Genomic DNA, 21,100 nt, shown 5'->3' with positions numbered 1-21,100 from the left:
TTGATGGTGGTTGGAGTGTTTTTCCATGAGGAGGTGAAAGTTTCTCTATTTTTGTTTTGGTTTATGGATTTAGGTTTCTTTTCTAATAGACATGTCAACTTGTGGTCTAAGGTTTTTTGTTTTTTGTCTAATATGTTCCGCAATTTACGTGCAATGTGTCTTTGGTATGAGCTCCATTCGAGAGGTGATAATGATTGAGCAGTAATCAAATGTTACCGGTAAAGCTGCAGGTTTAATAGGGATTTTTTTCTATACATTAGTTTAATTTCATTTCTAAGCCAGATGGTGTTGACTTTATTTTGGACGTCTTTAGATTTGAGTGTTGGAATGTTTTTCCTTTGAGTTGATTTTATTTGGCCAACTTTTGTATATACTACGTAGAACTACCATCGAACTCAATATCATATGGACTTTGATTACTTCCATTTTTATACTGTGTATATGATGGCCTCATTTTAATATTAAGAAACCACTAACGTATTTTACTATGTGTAACTAGTCTATTGTTATTTCGTTTTGGATAGGACTTTGTACGTGTTTTTAATGTATTCTTTCTTACATATTATGTTCATAATTTCCAACCAGACGTCTGGTTTAATTTTGAGGTGCTTTGATATGACTGATGATGCCCCACATGAGGGCGAAACATGTCTCCATTTTAACGATGTTTAACTAAAAATGTTAACATCCTGTAACGTATTGAATAGGTTGGAGTCCAATAAATTCTCTTATATTATTATTGAGATTCTTTCAATACGGAAAATAAAATGATTTTCATTACTTGTAATAATTGTAATGATTCACTGGCCATGTAATTTTTAAGTTATGTAGAGTATAAAGTTGGCACTACACGCTATGATCAATTGTCACTTTACGCTCAAAATTCCGCTAACAACGAGATAAACACTGACCTTTCTTCCTTATGCCTTCCTGAATTCACGTAGCGAAAATGTCAATGCTTTCCTTTAACAAATTGCACCTACACTTCCCTATATTTCACCCTGGCTAAAACATCACAACCATTTAAATCACTCAATATATTCGGCCAACTTGACCCGTCCGTTCAAGTCCCGTCAGGACAAAAATGAATTGGTAAAAAATAAAGCTAGCTCCGATGAAAAATTATGTGACTATCAACAAAGTTCCAACCATATGCGATAAATTATGCAACTCAATTGTCAAACAAAATTGTCCATTAATCCGTTGGTAAAATCAGCGTCGCTCATGAGTTGCGTGCACACTTTTAATTCTAAAACATTGCATAATTCACAATCAACCCATGACACAATTTCCAAATTCTCAGGCAGAAAAGTAAAATGATACGGCTTGCTACTTCTCAACGCATGTTTACACTGTTTATCACTTCCAAAATATCCTAATGCAGGATTTTTACAACGTGATTTAATTAGGATGCTCGCGGGACCACGTATAATCGAGGTTCTACTGTACTGGTGAAGAAGACTGCAATAGAGTAAAGTGCAGTTTTCTTGATCCTCTCCTTTCCAGATTTTGTAGGAGTAAATATCTGATGCAGAAACCATTTCCTTATGACAGGCTTTAGAATTAGGATCAAGCTGGGGGATTTTTCTGGAGTAATCCATCTTCTCCACAGCAGAACATAAGAGCATCATAAGCACAGTGAATTTCATTGATCCGCACCAGCTTTGTCTGTTCTGTGAAGATTTTGTTTTCCATGGGATCAGTCATTTATTTTCATTGTATCTAACAGCATATTGATTAACTTCAGAGTTTTTCTTCGTGTATTTCCTTACAGACTCCTTTTAACTCTGCAAGCTGGCAATTTAATCCTAAGCTGCTCACTTCCCAGGCATTAATTAAATTGAAGTTCAACAGAGGTTTCAGATGCCATCAAGTTAAAAATTCTTAGCGTTAAATCTACGAAACATAATGCAGTCTACTTACTGAGATCATGTCCAAAGTTTTGCAGTCATATGTGTGGTGACTGCAATTCAGGGTTGTCGATAACCACCTGGAATATTTGAAACAATATATAATTTTGATAAGTTCCTTTTTATTTCTCTCTCTCTCTCCCCAGGTGTATTTACTAAACAATCTAGAAATACTTACGTTTGAATGTAGCAGTCAGAGAATGTTCATATATAATTTCCAGGAAAGGGTGAATCTAACATTGACCTATTTCTAGCTCGCATATTCATTTCCAAACTCTATCCGTTTAAAGCTCTTCCAATGTAGTCAATAACAGCTCCAGTTCCAAGAATTGGCCAAGACTCCCGAAAGGAATTTGTAATGAATCGTAGTTCTTTCTATTTCCTTAGCCATTTCTTTTATATTTCGACCAGAGATGGGGATTTTTTCACTTGCAACTGAAGACCACTGAAACAGAGCAAGAGCTTCAGTTTTAGGAAATTAGTTTTTTTATATTGTCATCGCTGTTCTTGTGCCACTGTTTCAATTTACTATGCCTTTGTTAGGACTTGGATTTATTTCTGTCTTTTCCACACTGATTTTATCCGCAAGCACGTGCGCACTGAGCTTGTTTGTTTTCAAATCTCTATAGAACACTTTTCCACCTTGTCAGTACTTTACATATTTTACTATATTTAACTGCCGTACATGTTTTGAGGGCCAACTACTCTCTTCTTCAGCAGTGCCAAACATTAATTAATCTTTGGACTTTGTGCATTGGTACAAATATTATATATAAATCTTGAAATTGTTACAATATTTCTGTGTTTCATCTTTCACTTACTATGTCATTTGTTACAGACTTTAAACTAGAATTTTAAAATAATAAATAATAAAATCTATTAAATTAATCACTGTATGTTAATTTTACATCCTTATTTACATTTATCTTTGTGTCTAAATTTAATATTTACTTTGCCATTTAGTAGAACCCTTTAAAATAAATAGTTTCAATTCATAAAATAATAAATAACATCTATAAAGCACTATCTTAAAATCATAAAATAATAAATAGCCAACTCATAAAATAATAAGTAACACCGATAAAGTTAGTCACTCTCTTAAAATATTAGACACAAAGAAACATTTTATTATTTTCAAATTTAAATAAGGACGTAAAATTTACATATAGTGATTTTTTAATAGATTTTATATTTATAATTTTAAAATTCTAGTTTAAAGTCTGTAACAAATGACATAGTAAGTGAAAGATGAAACAGAAAAATATTGTAACAATTTCAAGATTTATATATAATATTCGTACCAATGCACCAAGTCCAAAGATTAATTAATGTTTAGCACCACTGAAGACTAGAGTAGCTGGCTCTCGAAACATGTACAGTAGTTCAATATAATAAAATATGTAAAGTATCGACAAGGCGGAAAGGTGTTCTATAGAGATTTGAGTATAAGTCAATATGGGCCAACATGGTGATAATAATCAATTCTTGTTTGTTTTCACGCACTCTATAACTTCAGCCCTGTCCCGAATTGTTAATTTTATTTTTCGTTGCCATAGCTGTGCACTCAAAGCAAGAGACTGTATAGAACTACTGGGCGTGTTTGGTCTCGCCTTCATGTCTTCCCACTGCTGAAATTCAGACTCACTGTAATTGCCGAGACTCATCAGGCTACTATGTACAGTCTAGGTACACAAACTTTTCCAGGAAACTTCTGTAATGCACTGCATCTATTTGTATTCTGAAGTCTTTTGATGTGTATTAACCTAGACTGCTGTGCAGTTCCGTCTTCAGTCTGTCTGTCGTCAAGGGGTAAATGTATATTTTGGGATCATGGAATTTATCATCATGTCCATACCTGTCCATATCTGCAAAATAGAGGTAACATCGTTTTAGGTATAGTGTTTATATTGGGACATACTCTACAGGGTGTCTGAGAAGTCCCCGTGCCCCTAGTTTCATACGTTTCATATTATAGTGGAGTACTTGCATATAAAAACTATGAATCCAGGGAATCTGTATGTGTACCATCGTGCCTTACATAGAGTTCTATCTGTCTCCAAGTCCTCATTGACATCTTGCGGAGCATCTCAGGAGTTACGGAACGAAAAACTTCCTCCACACTTCGGCGCAATTCTTTATTAGTTGTGTACCGACATTGAGCCACATGGGACTTGATTATTCCCCATAATGAGTTGTCTGGCATGGTAAGGTCCGGGCTTCATGGTGGCCATTTCAACGGACCTGGAGATGTTGGTGAGCCACAGCCAATCCAGCGGCCTTGAAATTTCATCAAGGAACTCGCGCACCTGAATAGCAAAATGTGCCGGAGCCCCATCCTGCTGTAACCACACATGACCCATGATTCCCTTGTTTCGAAGCTGAGCTGTTAACGAAGATTGTAACATAACCAAATAAGATTTTCAATTCACATACCCATTAAAAAAATACAGTCCGCACAAGTGACGTGATGATATCCCGGCCCATACCATAACATGAGGGGGTGGAGGTTCCTTTCCGACCAGAAAACCACATTCCTCCTATGTGAACTGCGATATATCGCACATTCATCAGAAAATAACACTCTTGAGCGAGACACTGCAGTTGGGAATTGTTCCAACAAAGCACAGCAGGCTGAAAATCATTGCTCCATGTCATTGTCAGATAATTCATTCACATACATCAGGCTAAATCCTTTCATTTTCAAATCTCTTTTAATGTGGTCATGTATTGTTGACCGCAGAAGTTTAGCTGCTCTTTTGCGAATGGATTTCAATGGAGACTGCTCAATTGATTGAGTGACGGTGGCACGCATTTCTTCCCACGTCTTCTTATGTCCACTACGCGGCCTGTCTTTGACACTGCCTGAAGCAAACTCACATTTCTCCCAATCAAGCAGAATAGCTTTACAAGGTGGGGGTTTGCGAAAGCGATCTCTAAATGCACTCATTATCACTGTCGTCGTTTGCCCCGTATGTGCTCGTTCGTACACCCACACACACGCCACTAATCGTTCCTGAACAGTGTAGCTGTGTCCGCTCACGTCCGCCATGACATAACAACTGAAATGAGACTGACAACGATGCTACCAGCAGGGATACCAATACCAATAAAACAACTATTGAATTCCCCAATTATACAAACTTAATTCTCCATGCCATACTATAACAAAATTATATGTAACTAGGGGTACGGGAACTTCTCGGACATCCTGTACATTTCTGTCTGGATCGCAGGTGTCTGCATTCTGGAGGTGTCCATAAGGGGAGGTTACACTGTTAAATGTTTATTTCCATTGTTCTATAAGGGTTCCTCTGAAATATTTTTAAATTTTCTTTTATTTAAATTTTTTATGCCCTGGATATTTATCGTCAATCCTCATAGCATAATTCACCCTTTTCCTCACATCATTTGTGTTCAGTTTTCATAAATGTTTTTTTACATATAATGTGTTCAGTATATTTTAAAGGACTTAACCAATAACATTTTTCTTTCTGATCTTGCAGTCGACAACAAAGGACAGAGAGAACAGGCTGTGTACAATGAATAAGGTGAGACTACTGTAGCTGTAGGGAGAGGGATTGTTTGTTTTCTGGTATAGTTACTGTATTAATGCATGATATTTTCCATAGATATGTTTGTATTATTTGCTTTCTTAGGTATGTGCTGTATTTTGGTTAAATTGTAGTTTTTTAATATGCATCTAGAGCAAACTTTTGCTAATATTTTTTAGGTACATTGGGGTTAATTTTTTAGTTATAAATTATGTGCTTTGCTGTTTTGTATTGTTATTTACTGTATGGCAATGTCATCTGGCCAGTGATATTGCCATAGTGACCTATTTTTATGTTGAAATATAATTTTTTATGTTTTCTGCAAATGTTTACTTAAAATAAATGAAGTTTACATTTTTATATAGGATGTCACGTGTGTGCCGTACTTAGTTGTGTATTATCTGTATTGTTGAGTGTTCTGTCAATATTTTGTGTAATGTTAATTTGTCTTGTGCTCATGATAATGTTTCATTCCTTAATACTCCTGATTTCTTACAAGGCAGATCAAATTTACAGCTGTGATGGCCGTCAGAATGAAGATAGTGTGAATGGGTGAACAGGTAACAATCTATTAAATTCTGTGACCATGATGATAGGCTTTATTGAACTTCTTGTGTATTAATATATGACGTACATAGCATTGCAATTTAGTAGTAGTAGTAGTAGTAGTAGTAGTAGTAGTAGTAGTAGTAGTAGATGCAGCAGCAGCAGCGTATTTTATAAACATCTTTTGACCGGTAAGCTCCTTGAGAAGTAAATAAATAAATGAGAAGTAAATAATATGAAAAGTAATTAATGATTATAGTATTCTGATATCTTTTAATAGTGGAGGAGAAGATACTATAAATGACAGTCCATTCAGTTAATTATTTCCGAGTAGTCTTGAGCCCTGAAATTGAGTTTTGGCAGCAAGAATGTTCTGATAGTTGTTCTCTTCGATCTAACTGTCTCGCTTTAGAATTCGTCGAAGTCGGAGCTCTCTAACGTGTTTTGTATTATCTTGTGTCATGTCTTTAGGTGCACCAAATATAGCGCAATCAAATACCTGTCTTGGGATGATTTTCTTAGGTGCAGCCATAGTATATCACCGTTAAGTCACAAAGTTATTTCGTTCTATCACAGGGTCGACAATATTATGTAAAGTTTCAGGCGGGTACCTTGAAGATTGTATTGATTGATACACTAATTTTGGTGCCTCTGTAAAGTATTTACTTTGTTTGATACTAAACCACATTGGCATGTATGACTTCAGATAAATACAACTATTTCTTAAGTTCAGGTGTTGGACTTTCTTCACTTAAGTACAATCTGAGAGTTCGATTTGCTGTTGTTAACCACCTCGAGTTTGACAAGGGACCAGGATCTCGTACACTTAAATCCTCTACAGTTTCCCATGTTTATTGCCATGGAAATATCAAGTAGGTACTGCTGATCCTTACTTAGTATAGGCTACTTCTGTTTATAATGAGGATCTGACAGTCGGTACTCTTGGAGCCAATCACTGAACTCATTTCGCAGCCACATAGCTCTTCACAGAGTGGTCCTCTCAACGATTTCGGACCCGTTGATTTACTGTCTAGGTATTGGAACATGCCTGAATGGCAGTTCAGTGAAACGGAGGAGGCAGACTGCCCATTGTAACGGTTTCCGCAAATGTATTTCGATTCGGCGAATCAGACTGTTTTTCCAACCTGTATTAAGAACAGTGCCTTCACATCCTACGACAACTAACTTTTCAAGAGAAATACCACGGCCAGACAGATAAGAAATAAGAAGTGAGAATATCTTCATAACTTCCAGAAGTTAGAGTAACATGGCCGATGTAGACTGAACCAGATTCTTGAATTAGCGAGTAATGTTCTTCCAGTTCTGCTATACGGAACCTTTTTGAATGAGTTAATCTACCACTAATGTGTCGTCCTTCCTCCCATCTAAATAGAGACCTTGTAGTGGAAATTATTCTGATTTACTGCACAATTCTGCTCTTAACATTTCATTTTCCTCTTCTTATTTTGTTTTTGTCTATAACATGGGAGATGTCAGAATCGCTAATTAATACAACGTCCTGCAGAACACTCGATGCGATTGCAGCGGTAGCACTATCAGAAACTCCATAACGATCGCTCTGTAATGCAGTAGATTTTTTTCTGAATTCTCATCTGTCAGTTATCAGAGGAAACCTTTTTTGGAACTTTAAAAATCTTGTTCGCTATCGCTGCTTTTACTGTAAGGATATTGGTCTTCATTATCAGTTTCAACAATATTTACATTCGAATGCTAGCATGAGGGTTTTAGAAGAGATTCAGATTCGTCATCCAAAGTTAAATGGCTGTCCCGCGATCTCCTTTCCAATGGTTTAATGTGTTTCTTTGTATCAGACACGTCCAACCCTCCAATTTTTCCTATTCCATGTGCTCGTAAAAAGTAAAGAAATCTTAGCTCAACAGCAGGTGTGTTTTATTTGATTTTTCACAAACACAGTTGATTGTTATATAGCATTTACATAAATCAGGGATTCTGATACAAAACAATGGGGCATTTGCAAGTTGCTACCTCAAGAAGCAATGGGCAGTTTTGTTTAAACTCTTCAATTTTCTGCTTAAGCGAATCTTTGTTTTTATTCAATGTATGATTTTCGAATGCTGTAAAATTTAACATGCAATGCATTTGTAAGTTGCACAATTCTCTTACTTGTAACCGTTGGGATGGATGCTTTCTGATAAGAACCAATAATTGTGGTAGCTACTGTACTAGCAACATATGAAAAACTGACGCTCTTATTATTAACTAAGTGCCATGTGGTATCTCTCCTCTGAATAACATCGAATCACGTCCTCACTAGTAGGAAGCTTGTTTGATGAAATTCTTTAGGTGCACCAAATATAAGGCTATCAAATACCTGTCTTGTGATGATTTTTTTAGGTACAGCCATATTATATCACTATTAAGTCACAAAGTTACACAAAAATGTCATAACAAAAAAATTAAAATTGAAATACAGTAGATGCAAATGCCACAATAGTAACTGGAAGAGGGAATGAAACGCACATCAAACACGGAATAAGTGCAGACTGGCACAACAGTGGCGCAGCTTTTTGGTGAGAGAGGTATGTATTTGACCCGAGCGAGTTACGAGCACGGGGAATTAGTTTTGACAGCTGTTGCGTGAGTGAAAGACCGTAACCGATTTGAACCATTTGTTTTTCTAAATCGTTATCAGTTCGAGTAAGAGTCGACCAGAACTATTACATTTAAATATTGACAAGTAAGATAGAATGTTTCTGAATTTCGGCAAACTTTAGAGCATGTGCGCAACCAGAAGAAATGAACAGATTTTCTTTTTCTACCCAATTTCTACCCAATTCACAACTTTTCTGCAGTATTACGATTTAAATAAAAGAATTTGAATTTTTCGGCCCACCCTACTGTACACTGCCAGCGACCTTAATTCAGTTGCTCATCCGTGTGTAAACCATGTTGACATTTCTCTCAGCCTAACATGTCATTTACCATTTACTGTGCAAAACTTTGAATCATTTAAAGATTATATCACATGTAATCTCCAATGAAATAGAATATAACCATAAGAAAGGGATTCAAAGTGCTTTTTAAAAGATTCAAGATTTCTGTGTAATAGACTATAAAAATATTGGGACATACCCTTAGATTTATTACTGCTGAGGACAATCAGCAGAACTATAAGCCTCAAAATATAGGCCTGATGTATGCCTGGAAAACAAGCAAACAAGCCCCATGGCACTACAGCCATTGAAGGGCCTTGGTCTACCAAGCAGCCCGAAGGCCGGCAGATTACGAGGTTACATAAAATCAACTTCATGGTCCGTATCGCACTTCAATAGATTCACAATTAAGTATTTATTTATTTTCCACCTAGTCGATACAATGATTGCTTAAGGCAATTTTTAATGGTCAAAAGTGGTACATGTTTCGTATATTATCAACATCTTCAGCCACATAACACTGTTTAGATGAAAAATATATAAAATTGACAAAGTAATGCTTTAGAGGAAGTGTCCTTAAAATTAACATAAGATTGACAAGACTAAAACAAATAAATAACTCAAGAGAAAATATATAAATTATTTCTACAATAGAAAGCAGTCGTCAAGGAAATACTTGTACAATATTCCATAGAGAAATTGTCCTAATAAATATTCTTTTCTTAATAATTCATGAAACAAGATCAATTTATAAATTAAAAATTATACAATTTATAAGTAATTATCGAAATGAAGAAACCCTGATATCACAGTGCGGCTCTTATTATTAATGTAGATGAAAATATAACTAATTCCTATTTGTCAAATCTTATTAAGCCTGCTTTCCTTTGGAACAGTAACTCCTGTCATTCTTTCACAGTTTTGCGCCGGGTGTAATATTGGTGATGCGTTCTTCCTTGCTCTTGCACCTGAGGAGGTGGAGGAGCGGGGGATATAGGTGTGTCAAGAACTTCCTTGCTGTCACCTATAGCTTCAACTGAGGAGGAATAAGCAGCTTAATGAACACATATGAAGACCTGTACATTCATCTAGACCAACTTGTAAAGAAAAATGATAACCTTAATGAGGCTGTAGAATTTAAGAATCCATTATATTATCAAATTCTAGTATATTTGAAAATGCTTGAGAAGGATCACGAAAAAAGAATTGGAATTTCTCCACCTACAGATAGCCCTACAGCTTGCACTATAACTTGAAAGTAGGGAGAGTTGCAGCAAACCAGAGATGAATGGAGCAGATTATGGCACAATTGGAGTTAGAAATCTGGAAAGAAAGAAAAGGGAGGAAAAATAAAGTTATATTATAATGAGAAAAAGAAAAAAAGAAAAAAAAGAGGCTTACCCTTGGGACTAGTGTGAGGTGTTCGCTAACGTTGGCTGCGCGAATCAAACTGGCGAGTAACCTTATTGCTGCTTCTAGTATTGTATGTATGTATGTATACGTAGAGGCGGGGAGTGAGTCATGTGAGGAGGAGGGGTGACCGATTCCTTAGGCTGGTCGGGTATTCGTGGAGGGGGTGTCGCATGAGAGGGCAGTAGAGTAGTAGTTGTTGTATCATTAACAGTTGTATAATTAAAGATTCTCGTAAAGTTATTATTATTTATATTGAAAAGAGAGAGTAGTTCTGGAATTTTCTCGATTATTGGACTTTTGATTTCTGAAGTATCATTTAAATTTTGATGCCCGTTAAAATGCTGGTCTAGGAATATGTAAATGTTCTCATACTCTGTCGTAAGTTTACTTTTATTGACGTATTTCAAGATTTGAAGGTCTTTTTCAATTGTAGTAAAACTGTGGCCAGTCTCTTCCATATGGGTGCTCATGGCGGAATACTTTTTATGTTTCGAAGCGTTGTAGTGTTAAAGGTATCTGGTCAAAAAGCTACGTCCAGTCTGTCCGATGTAGGAGAATCCACAATGGGTGCATTTAAGCCTATAGATACCAGAGTTCGAGAATTTATTGTGATTAATGTTAACTATATTTGAATTGAAGAATATATTACGGTTCGTATATCGGGTTCTATAAGCGATATTAATATCGTATTTCTTTAAAGGGTTAGTAACTTGAAATAGGCCTGGATTTGTGTAGGTGAAGGGAGCATATTTCGTTTTTTTAGGCTTGTCCGGAATCAAATTCGTTGCGGTTTTTAATTTTATCTTGTTAATGATTTTATTAATCATTAAGGGGTTATAGCCGTTAATTCTGGCCAAATCCTTAATATAGTTTAGTTCTTTTTTGCGATTTTCAGTTGTCAGCGGGATTTTTAATGCTCTATAGACAAGACTAAAAAATGCAGCCTGTTTATGAGATTGCGGATGTAAGGAATCGTTTCTTATAGTGATGGGGGCACAAGAAGGCTTTCTAAATATTTGAAAAATGAACTTATTATTCTCTCTTGAAACGTTTAAATCCAAAAAGTTTAGAGAACCATTGATCTCGTCTTCCTTAGTGAATTTGACATCATTGTCAAGCTCATTAAGGGATGTTAGCACACTATGACTATCGTTTTTCTGTGTATCTATAATGGCAAAAGTGTCATCAACATACCTTAACCATAATTGAAGACCATTAATATTATTGATTATTTTGTTATTTTCCAAATCATCCATAAAGATATTAGCTAGAATGCCCGAGATCGGGTCACCCATTGCTAGGCCCTTTTGATGATATATTCTATTATTGAAGGTGAAATAGTTGTTATTAAGTACAAATTCTAACAGACTGATGAAATTATCTATTTCGCATTTGCTAAGGTTACTGTGTTTTAAAAGGTTTGATTTAATAATCTTGACAGTTTTGCTTACCGGAATATTGGAATACATATTGGTAATATCATAGGATACTATTATATGATTATGCTCAAGATTGAATTTCGATAATTTTTCACAAAATTCAACGGAATTTCTTATATAGGCTGTATTATTGAATTTAAAGTGTTTACTGAGAAAATTATGCAAAAATTTTGAAACTTTGTAAGAAGGGCTGTTCATGCAGTTGATAATAGGGCGTATAGGTACGTCTTTTTTATGGATTTTTGGCAAAGCTTTTGCAGTTGGAAGTTTCGGGTTCATTATTATAAGTTCCTGATATTCGTGTTCTTGTAGTAAGAACGGCAGATTCTTCAATAGGTTTTTCAAACTTCGTTGGATTTTGGGGGTGGGATCTTTATTAATAATAGTAAAACTGCTATTAGCGTAGAAATCTTCGTTTTTTTTTAATGTAATCATCTTTACGTAGTAATACTATGGTGGGACCTTTATCAGCTTTAGTGACGATGATATTATTATTATTAATTTTATTTCGTACATCATGTATTTGTTTGCTAAGGGTCGGATTCGAGGTAGTTTTCAGTTCTTTCGCCAGAAAAGGAAGCTTTTTCTTTATTTCATATTTAATGTCTTTATGCACTTCTACGGGGAGTTTTTGAATGTTAGATTCAATTTCCGCGACTGTAGTAATCAGATCGTCGTTTTTTTTCGGGTTAGGCCAATTAAATTTCAGGCCTTTATCAAGGAGGGATAGTTCATTATCTGAAAAGTCGGTATTAGATAAGTTCACCGTAGTAGGAAAATGATTCAAGTCTGCGGAAGGGAGGTTAGTTTTACTGTTGACACTACTCTGTTTATTCTTAGTGTTTTGCAATTGTATCAGTTTATTGTCTAATGTTGTTTGTTTCTTCTTCACTATGTCATGTACCTTTTCATTGACAAACATGGAGTATGAACTCCATTCTAATGGGGACATACTAGAGGATATTTCAAGTTGCGTCTTATAAAGCTGTAGGTTTAGGAACAATTTCTTTTTGTAATGCGCCTTGATTTCGTTTTTTAACCAAAATCAGAAGTCGAAAAGTTTTTTCTTTGAAGGTGTTTTAGAAATTTGGGAATTAGTCCATGCTTCATACATTCTTTTAAAAATTGAATATCTCTAGATATTTTGCTGACCTTGACTTTGAGATTAAAGATATCTATTCCTTTTTGTAGCCTGGTAGGCAGCTAAGTTACATGTAATTAATCTCCTACGTTGTACAAGATTAATTCTACTGCTAGCGTGTAAATACGGACTAGTTCAACTGGTATTTCCTTCTGGCATTGTGTTGGCTCTCCTACAGAATTCCTAACTACTGAAGTTCACGTCATTTTAACCTTAGTTTCGTCGCCATGCACCTTTTAACTGACTCAGTTTGACTCGTACTATTCAATAAACTCTATTTCAACTTTTGTTTTGCTCAATTTAAGAACTCCATAGTCAATAATTAATCCACGCTTCACGCATTGACATATATTTTAAGATGCACTATATCTATATCTTTTTACTTTAACAACCTCATGTTTGTTTTAACTTTATAGACTACCATCATTCAAAGTATTCCTCTACATACTTGCTGTTAATCTGTACATATTGTTATAATTTCATGTCTAATGTTATCATTTTACTTTTTATTATGGCTTTGTCACTCTTTTAACAATTTTTATCATTCAGTTCAGGGCCCTGACCTAATCTTTGTAAATTAAGGCTGATGATGTTCGCTATGTCGAACGAAACATGTTCCTTTATTTAAGACACCTCATGATTATTTTATAATTCAATGAGTAATATAATGTATTGAGTAGGTGGTTGTTATTAAAAGGATTTTATAATTTTAATATATTGTCCTCAATACGGTTCTATTATGAGATTAATTACATGGAAGTGCTACTATTGTAAAACTTGAACTTCATTGGCAGTTTTCCATCACATGTCGTACATTACACCTGGCACGTGTTTCCTCCGAAATTTGGATTCTCAAGTTTTTTGCTTCCCTCTTAACTATTTGTGACGGTGACTTTACAGAGACAGACTGTCAATTCTGAATTTTTAATAGTGATTTTGTCTCCTTTTTTTTTTTTTTAATTGTATCACACTGCAAAATTTTTAGACTAAAGGCTGCACAACTTCACTATATACAATTATTGTTTGTTTCCGCCTCGTCTCATTGTTTTGTTTTGTTTTGTTTTGTTTTTTCTTCACAGGTTTTAACACACTTTTTAACTTCATTTATGTAAAAATGTTAACTTTTTTCTCTGAAGGTGTCTGTAACGAGTTGATTATTACTCCCGTCTAATGATGGAAATGTGTATATATTGAATTGTCCACATTTCTTTCTCTAATACTGCATTGGATTATGTCACTCTGTCCCAGCTGTGGTCTTCTGCGGCCTCTCCTTGCATTTGCATTTCCGTCACTTTTTTTGGCATTCTTTCATCAGTCATTCACTTTGTGTGCCCAGACCATCTTAGTTGGCTCGTCTCTGTTATGTCGTTCATTTTTTCAATTCCAATTTCTTCCCAGATGTTCTCATTTCTCATTTTGTCTCTTCTACTCTTCTGTATCATATCCCTCAAGAACTTCATTTCGTCTGCCTGTATTGGACTCTCATCCTTGTTTGCCATTGCCCAAGTTTCTGCTCCGTAAGTTGTTATGGGTACGTAATACATCTTGTACATAGTTTCCTTTGCTTCTATCGACACACCTTTGTCCTATAACATGTTTCTTACACTGTGATAGAAACAGCTTCCAGCTTGAATCTTCTTGTACTAATTTCAGAATCCAGTCGAGCATTCTCCATTAATTCTTTCCACAGGTATTTGAACGTCTCCACTACTTCCAGGGGCTTGTCTGCAAGTCTAATCTGACCTTTCCCTTCCTTCTCCCCTCTAGTCTTAACAAGAGTTTTACTTTTTCCTACACTTATTTTCAATCCATATTCTCATATCTTCTCATTCACCATATCCAACTGTTTTTGAACCTTCATGTCGTCTTCTCCCCGAATCTCAATATCATCTGCAAATAACGTGTTCATTTCTCTTCCTCCATATGCTGCTTTTGCTATTTACATGACGTCATCGATTACTATTGTAAACGTCCGCCCCCGTAGCGTAACGGTTAGTGTTATTAGCTGCCGTCCTCGGGGGCCCGGGTTCGATTCCCGGTACTGCCAGAAATTTAAGAATGGCAGGAGGGCTGGTATGAGGTTGAAATGGTACATGCAGCTCACCTCCAATGGGGGTGTGCCTGAAAAGAGCTGCACCACCTCGGGATGAGGACACGAGTTTACTTTTTTTACTATTGTAAACAGGGTTGGTGGTAGAACACTTCCCTGTCTCAGCCCACTAGTGATTTTGAACCAACTTGTCCTGCCAACTTGTGTTTGCACGCAACTACAACATTCTTTGTAAATTGCCATGATCGTTTTTATTAATCCCTGCCTACAATTCCTTTTTGCAACGGACTGTCGCATATCTTAGTCCTGGGGACACTGTAATATGCTTTTTCAATGTCAATGAATGTCATCACCATATCATTCCCATACTCCCGTTGCTTTTCCATTAGTTGTCTCATAATGAAAATGGGCTATTCTTGACCTTCCACTTCTGAAACCAAACTTATTTTCCTGTATCTGATTTTCAACCCTCAACCTTATTCTACTTTCCAGTATCATCTCCAAAATCTTAGCAACAGAGTAATTCCCCTGTAGTTTTTCAATACTTCTTATTGCCTTTCTGGAAGTTCAAGCATGAAAACTACAATAATGAGAGCGCTTGGCAAGTTATACATGTATTTGGTCTATCCATGTATTGCTAGTATACTTGCAGTAACCACATGAGACATGTTCTTGTTCCATGACATATGGGTTTCTATGTTAATTATTTTTACGTACAGTAATGAATAGTGAAAATGAAAAAATGAAGTTAAAACACACACGATGTATATTTTTGCATAGTGTAATGGCAATAATACTGCAGCATATGCATTTTGTGCATAGCCATCATATAGATGCTGCTGGCGTAAACAAAATGAACAGTTGCAGCACAAGGTATGGGCTGTATCCTGTAATTGAAAGAGAGCGTTTAAATCGTGTAATTGTATTAAAAAGTGATGGCTGTTCCGTTTTGCACGAAATGCTACTGCTGAAGCAACTGGAAATCTCAAGGAAAATTATTACAGAAATCTTTCAGTTTAAAGCAAGCAAAGAATGGCCGTGTAGATCCATGAAGAGGAACAGCCGTTCTTCTTGACGTCGGATGTGTCTCTTCTAACTATTGCCAAAGTATCATACAAAAAATTGGTGGAATTACTTGGAATTTTAGATTTACAATAAAGTTAATGTAATTTTCCCCCCTTCCATTTTTAAGGTTAAAAAATTCTTTAAAATTGGGAGAATCACACTAACAATTACGGTACTTAGGAAGTAAATCATCTACAAAGTATCAGTTGATTTATGAACATTCATGTACATCAAACAGATTTATAAAATGGTAATGTTGCAATTTCAAAAAGAACTTTAGAAAAGTATTAATGTAAATCAGTGACAGGATTTTTTTGTTTGTTCCTGTCTTACCTAGTTAGTCCTGGAGTTCTAACATAATGTTTGTACTTGGTGTATTCTTGTCCTTATTTCATTGTTTTTTAAAGTAGGATTTTAAAAAAATATTCCAGAGTTTTTCAGCCTTTTATTGCTGATCCACTGGCAGTACTGACAAAGTAAGTTGGTTTGTTAAGAAAAATTTTAGGACAATTAACAGGAGAAAATAATTTCTTCAATAAGATCAAATTCCAGACCTGATGTTCAAAATCTTCCTCAAATTCATCCCTATATCCTTGCAAGTGGAGCAATCAATCATTACCTTTTATCTGTGCATGTTTGCAACTAGGGATAGAGAAAAACAAGTACTTTAGTCAGTGTGTTTCTTTCTTAAGTTTATTGTACCTGTTTGTCATGTTTAATCTGTCATGTGATATTACTAGTGAAGTGACTGAATTTTGCAAGTACTGTACTTCATGTCAAGAAAATTGTCACATTGTAATTCAGTATTCTTAAATAGTTTCAAGTATTTTATCAAAGTGTTCCTATAGCTTAACAAGTATTATATCTTGCATCATTTTTTTAAATAAATAAAAAGGTTGACCAGAAGTGGTATTGATTGACATCTTCAACTTTTTGAGTTAATTATTTTAGGTACGATCTCCCTTAAATTGTAATATGAATGTTGTTTAGTTGATGTAGTACTACAGTATCTTCTTAGATGTCCTCCAAGAGTCTGGAATGGGTGGTAAATATGTCCCTTCATTATTAAAGTGTTTGTTTTAACATTCTGTTGTCCATGAATGACATGCTTTGCTTTTTAAATTCTATTAACATTTTTCTGGTTGATCAGTTAATTACATTTTTTTCTTTTGAAATGGTAATTCTGTACGTAGCATTTCTTTCTTTTAGGAAACTGGTGCGAAACAGCAGGAATCCAAGGAACCTCCTCCTAGGGAAGAACCTCACTTGGAACCAGTCAATGGGGTGGTTCAACCTCCGGTGTATCCACACCCAGATCGCCCTGGTCGTGTTACCAACCAGCTACAGTTCCTTCTCAAGGCAGTCCTGAAGTCTGTGTGGAAACATCAATTTGCATGGCCTTTCCATCAACCTGTTGATGCCAAAAAGTTGAACTTGCCTGTAAGTATTATTTTATTAATATTGAACAATTCCTGTTAAGTTTTCTAAAATTACAACATTCTGAGTCAATGTTAGAAGACTTTGAAGATTCCTGATCTTTTGAACAGTACAACATTTATTCCATGTACAGACCTTTATCCATTGTTTGACTGGTTTCATCATTTTTTTTTGTTACATTTTGTTAAGTAGCTGAACTTAATTTTACAAATCTCCATATATTTGCAGGATATTATTTAATTAGTGTCGAGAGAGGTGGTAGTTTATTACCTTATTTACTCACGTAATTCTTGTTATCGTAATATACGACTGTTCGGCGACCTTCTAATTATTATTAATAACACACTGAGCAAGTATGCAAGTAATATAATCTCGCAGTAATCGATTACACCAAGATTCACTGTTGTAGGGCTTTGGGCCATACGTTTTCAGTGTCAGAGATCATTAGGCAGTAGACGGCACCTACTCATGGAATTCACAATGGAATGCAAGGGGTAAACTGTAACTCAATACATAAATTACAAACCAACATAAAACCAAGCGATCCATAAAGAACGTTATTCTCACTGTAGCAAAAGGAACAAATCAATTCGAAAATAACCAATACATAGTCCTCAGTTAAGTGAACAACAACACGTATGAACATTTTCAGAACAGGTTCTAAAATAGCCTTCATAATGAACAACACAATACAAAGATACGTCTGCAAATGTAACTTAAACAAAAAAATACCTCTTCTCCTAATCAAAAATTTATGAGCTAAAATAACCAAACATTTAATGCAACATATATAGCTCAAACAAAACACAGTTTTCACACAGTAACAAAGAACAAAAAACCTCTAATTTATACAGTTGACGTTCAGCATTTGGAAAGTACACATACGACAGCTTACGCAACTTCTTAAACGTCAACCCTGACTTAATAATTTTACACATCAAGAATGAAAGTCAGTCGTTAAACATTAAGGAATTCGTGTCACTAATAAGACCTGCCAAACCAACCTCAACCAACGGACACACATGAGAAATTCTTCCTCTTTGCACTCTTAAATTCATTCACATAGTAAACACTGTGTGATCTCAGAAAATTTTCGGCGTCTTCTGCAGCTGACGCACAGTTCATAACCCTTTCAGACCGTGTACGCACAATTGGGAACATGCATCATTTTCAAAAATATTTTTTTTGAAAAGTACACCAATGAAATAGTACGTAAACGTATTGCATTGTGGTATGTTGCCTTGTTTTCTACCATGAAAAAAATATTTAATAGTGCCTTTCCGCAAGGCGAGTGAAACGGCCTCTGACGTAAGCGGCGCGCTGTGACGTCACGATCCAGTACCGCATGGAGCTCTACCAGCCGTTGTGCATCAGCCGTTGCTAAAAGCCGATTGTTTATTATTCATGATTGCGAATAACTTCGAAATGACAGAAGAAAGGTTCAAAACAGCACAGTCAGACAATCTACCATGTGTAGATGTCATCATTCTTGAAAAATGTGACTCTTGTGGCCGCCGAAATTCGCGGATAACAAGCAAGTTTGTAAGTGGCGTCTTTTATATACGTGCAATGTACTGTAACCCATAGTATGAGGATAACAACGAAGCTGGATAGATATCACATCACTTTCAACATTTCCTTCTAGACTGATTCCCCTATTAAAGAATAACATTACATTTTCGGGCTTTCAGCATTAGTAAAGTAAGAAATCGGATTTCAGCACTAACATAAACATATAGGTAGCATTATAGTACTAGTCCGCTTCTGTGGTGTAGTGGTTAATGTGTGCCACTCCCGGAGGCCCGGTTTCGATTACCGGCTCTGCCATGAAAGTTGAAAACAAATAGTACGAGGGCTGGAACGGGGTCTACTCAGCCTCGGGAGGTCAACTGAGTAGAAGGGTTTCGAATCCCACCTCAGCCATCCTCGAAGTGGTTTTTCGTATTTTCCTACTTCTCCTCCAGGCACCTAAGGCCACGGCCGTTTCCTTCCCTCTTCCTTGTCTATCCCTTCCGATCCTCCCATCCTCCAACAAGGCCCCTGTTGAGCATAACAGGTGAGGCCGCTTGGGCGAGGTAATGGCCCTCCTCACCAGTTTCATCACCATACTCAAAGTCTCACGTTCCAGGACACTGCCCTTGAAGTGGTAGAGGTGAAATCCCTCGCTGAGTCCGAGAGAAAACCAACCTTGAAGGATAAACTGATAAAGAAAGAAAGAAAGAAAGAAAGAAAGAAGGAAAGAAAGAAAGATCATAGTACTATAGGGCTATAATCTATCATTCCCAAAAATATATATATTTATGGTTGGGACAACTGGCCTACCCACTTCCGGTGCCCATGAAAGAGAATTAAATGTCTTTGTGGAGGGAAAAAGTTAAACATGATAAAGATAAATATGACTTCTTCTAGTTTTCACAAGTCGGGCTGAGTGGTTCAGACTGTTGAGGTGCTGGCCTTCTGACCCCAACTTGGCAGGTTCGATCCTGGTTCAGTCCGGTGGTAGTTGAAGGTGCTCAAATACGTCAGCCTCGTGTCGGTAGATTTACTGGCACGTTAAAGAACTCCTGCAGGACTAAATTCCTGCACACCGGCGTCTCCGAAAATCGTAGAAGTAGTTAGCGGGGCGTGAAGCCAATAACATTAATTACATTTGGCTTTTAACAAGCTGAGCATATCAGGAAAGAAAAGTGTCCTGGTGACATTTTAGTCGCTCAATACAGGAATGTCTTTGGGTGCTATGACTTTTTTCTTTTTTTTTTACGTCACACCGTCACATATAGGTCTTATGGCGACGATGGGACAGGAAAGGCCTAGGAATGGGAACAAAGCGGCCGTGGCCTTAGGTACAGTCTCATTATTTGCCTGGTGTGAAAATGGGAAACCACGGAAAACCATCTTCAGGGCTGCCGGCAGTGGGGTTCAAAACCCACTATCTCCCGGATGCGAGCTCACACCTGCGCGCTCCTAACCGCACGGCCAACTCGCGCGGTATTTTTACCCTTCGGTTTATTGACTTGGCTTGTATAACCTAAAACTAAGTTGGATAATATTTTAAACACCTACATCACCATTTTCACCTGTGTGCAATGATGTTATTTATTTCATTAATATTACGATAATTATTATAATTGAGCATTGTTAACTTATAAGACCCCAACAGACAAGCATTGGTTTTGTGTAGAGTTATACATTTGTTAAATTCACGTTGTTTCTTTTCATGATGTACACGCCTATTCTTTGTTACATTATAGAGTATTTAGATATAGCCTAAATTTCTTTACCAATTAAGCTTGTTATGAAGAGACTTTTCATTTTTGTAAAATTATTTCATTAATTGAAGTTGGCACTTTCTAAGCCTACTTCCGATTGGTCAGATGATTTTGTATTGTTGAATATGGTTACGCATGCAACAGTCATGTCCGTCATCAAGTTGTGATATCGTATCATTAAGACATATCAAATGCAATAAAGTATTGAAGGCCCCACGTTGGGCGCCAATGTTTGTTTTTGATTTTGAAGTAAAGCAACATGTTCAATACAAGCAAGATAATGAACAGTGAAATCCAGAAGTGAAAACAATGCGTCGCAATTGAGGTTAAGCATCGGAGCAAAAATGCAACACATCTCGAATTC

At 36.2% G+C, this 21,100-nt stretch overlaps 1 protein-coding gene across 3 annotated transcripts in view; it reads left to right on the top strand.

Moving 5' to 3' along the window:
• LOC136866258 (bromodomain-containing protein 2) overlaps positions 1-21,100 on the top strand; it is a 709,923-nt gene that overhangs the window by 136,431 nt on the left and 552,392 nt on the right. For all 3 annotated transcript variants that reach the window (XM_067143061.2, XM_067143058.2, XM_067143060.2), the window contains exons 4-5: positions 5,414-5,458; positions 17,240-17,470. In XM_067143061.2, the coding sequence (XP_066999162.2) occupies positions 5,414-5,458; positions 17,240-17,470 (276 nt within the window). The remainder of the gene's footprint in view (positions 1-5,413; positions 5,459-17,239; positions 17,471-21,100) is intronic.

This window comes from Anabrus simplex, chromosome 3 (assembly GCF_040414725.1).
Source record: "Anabrus simplex isolate iqAnaSimp1 chromosome 3, ASM4041472v1, whole genome shotgun sequence".
Classification (NCBI taxonomy): domain Eukaryota; kingdom Metazoa; phylum Arthropoda; class Insecta; order Orthoptera; family Tettigoniidae; genus Anabrus; species Anabrus simplex.
Note: the sequence above shows the minus strand (reverse complement) of the source record. Positions and strands in the feature narration are given on the sequence as shown.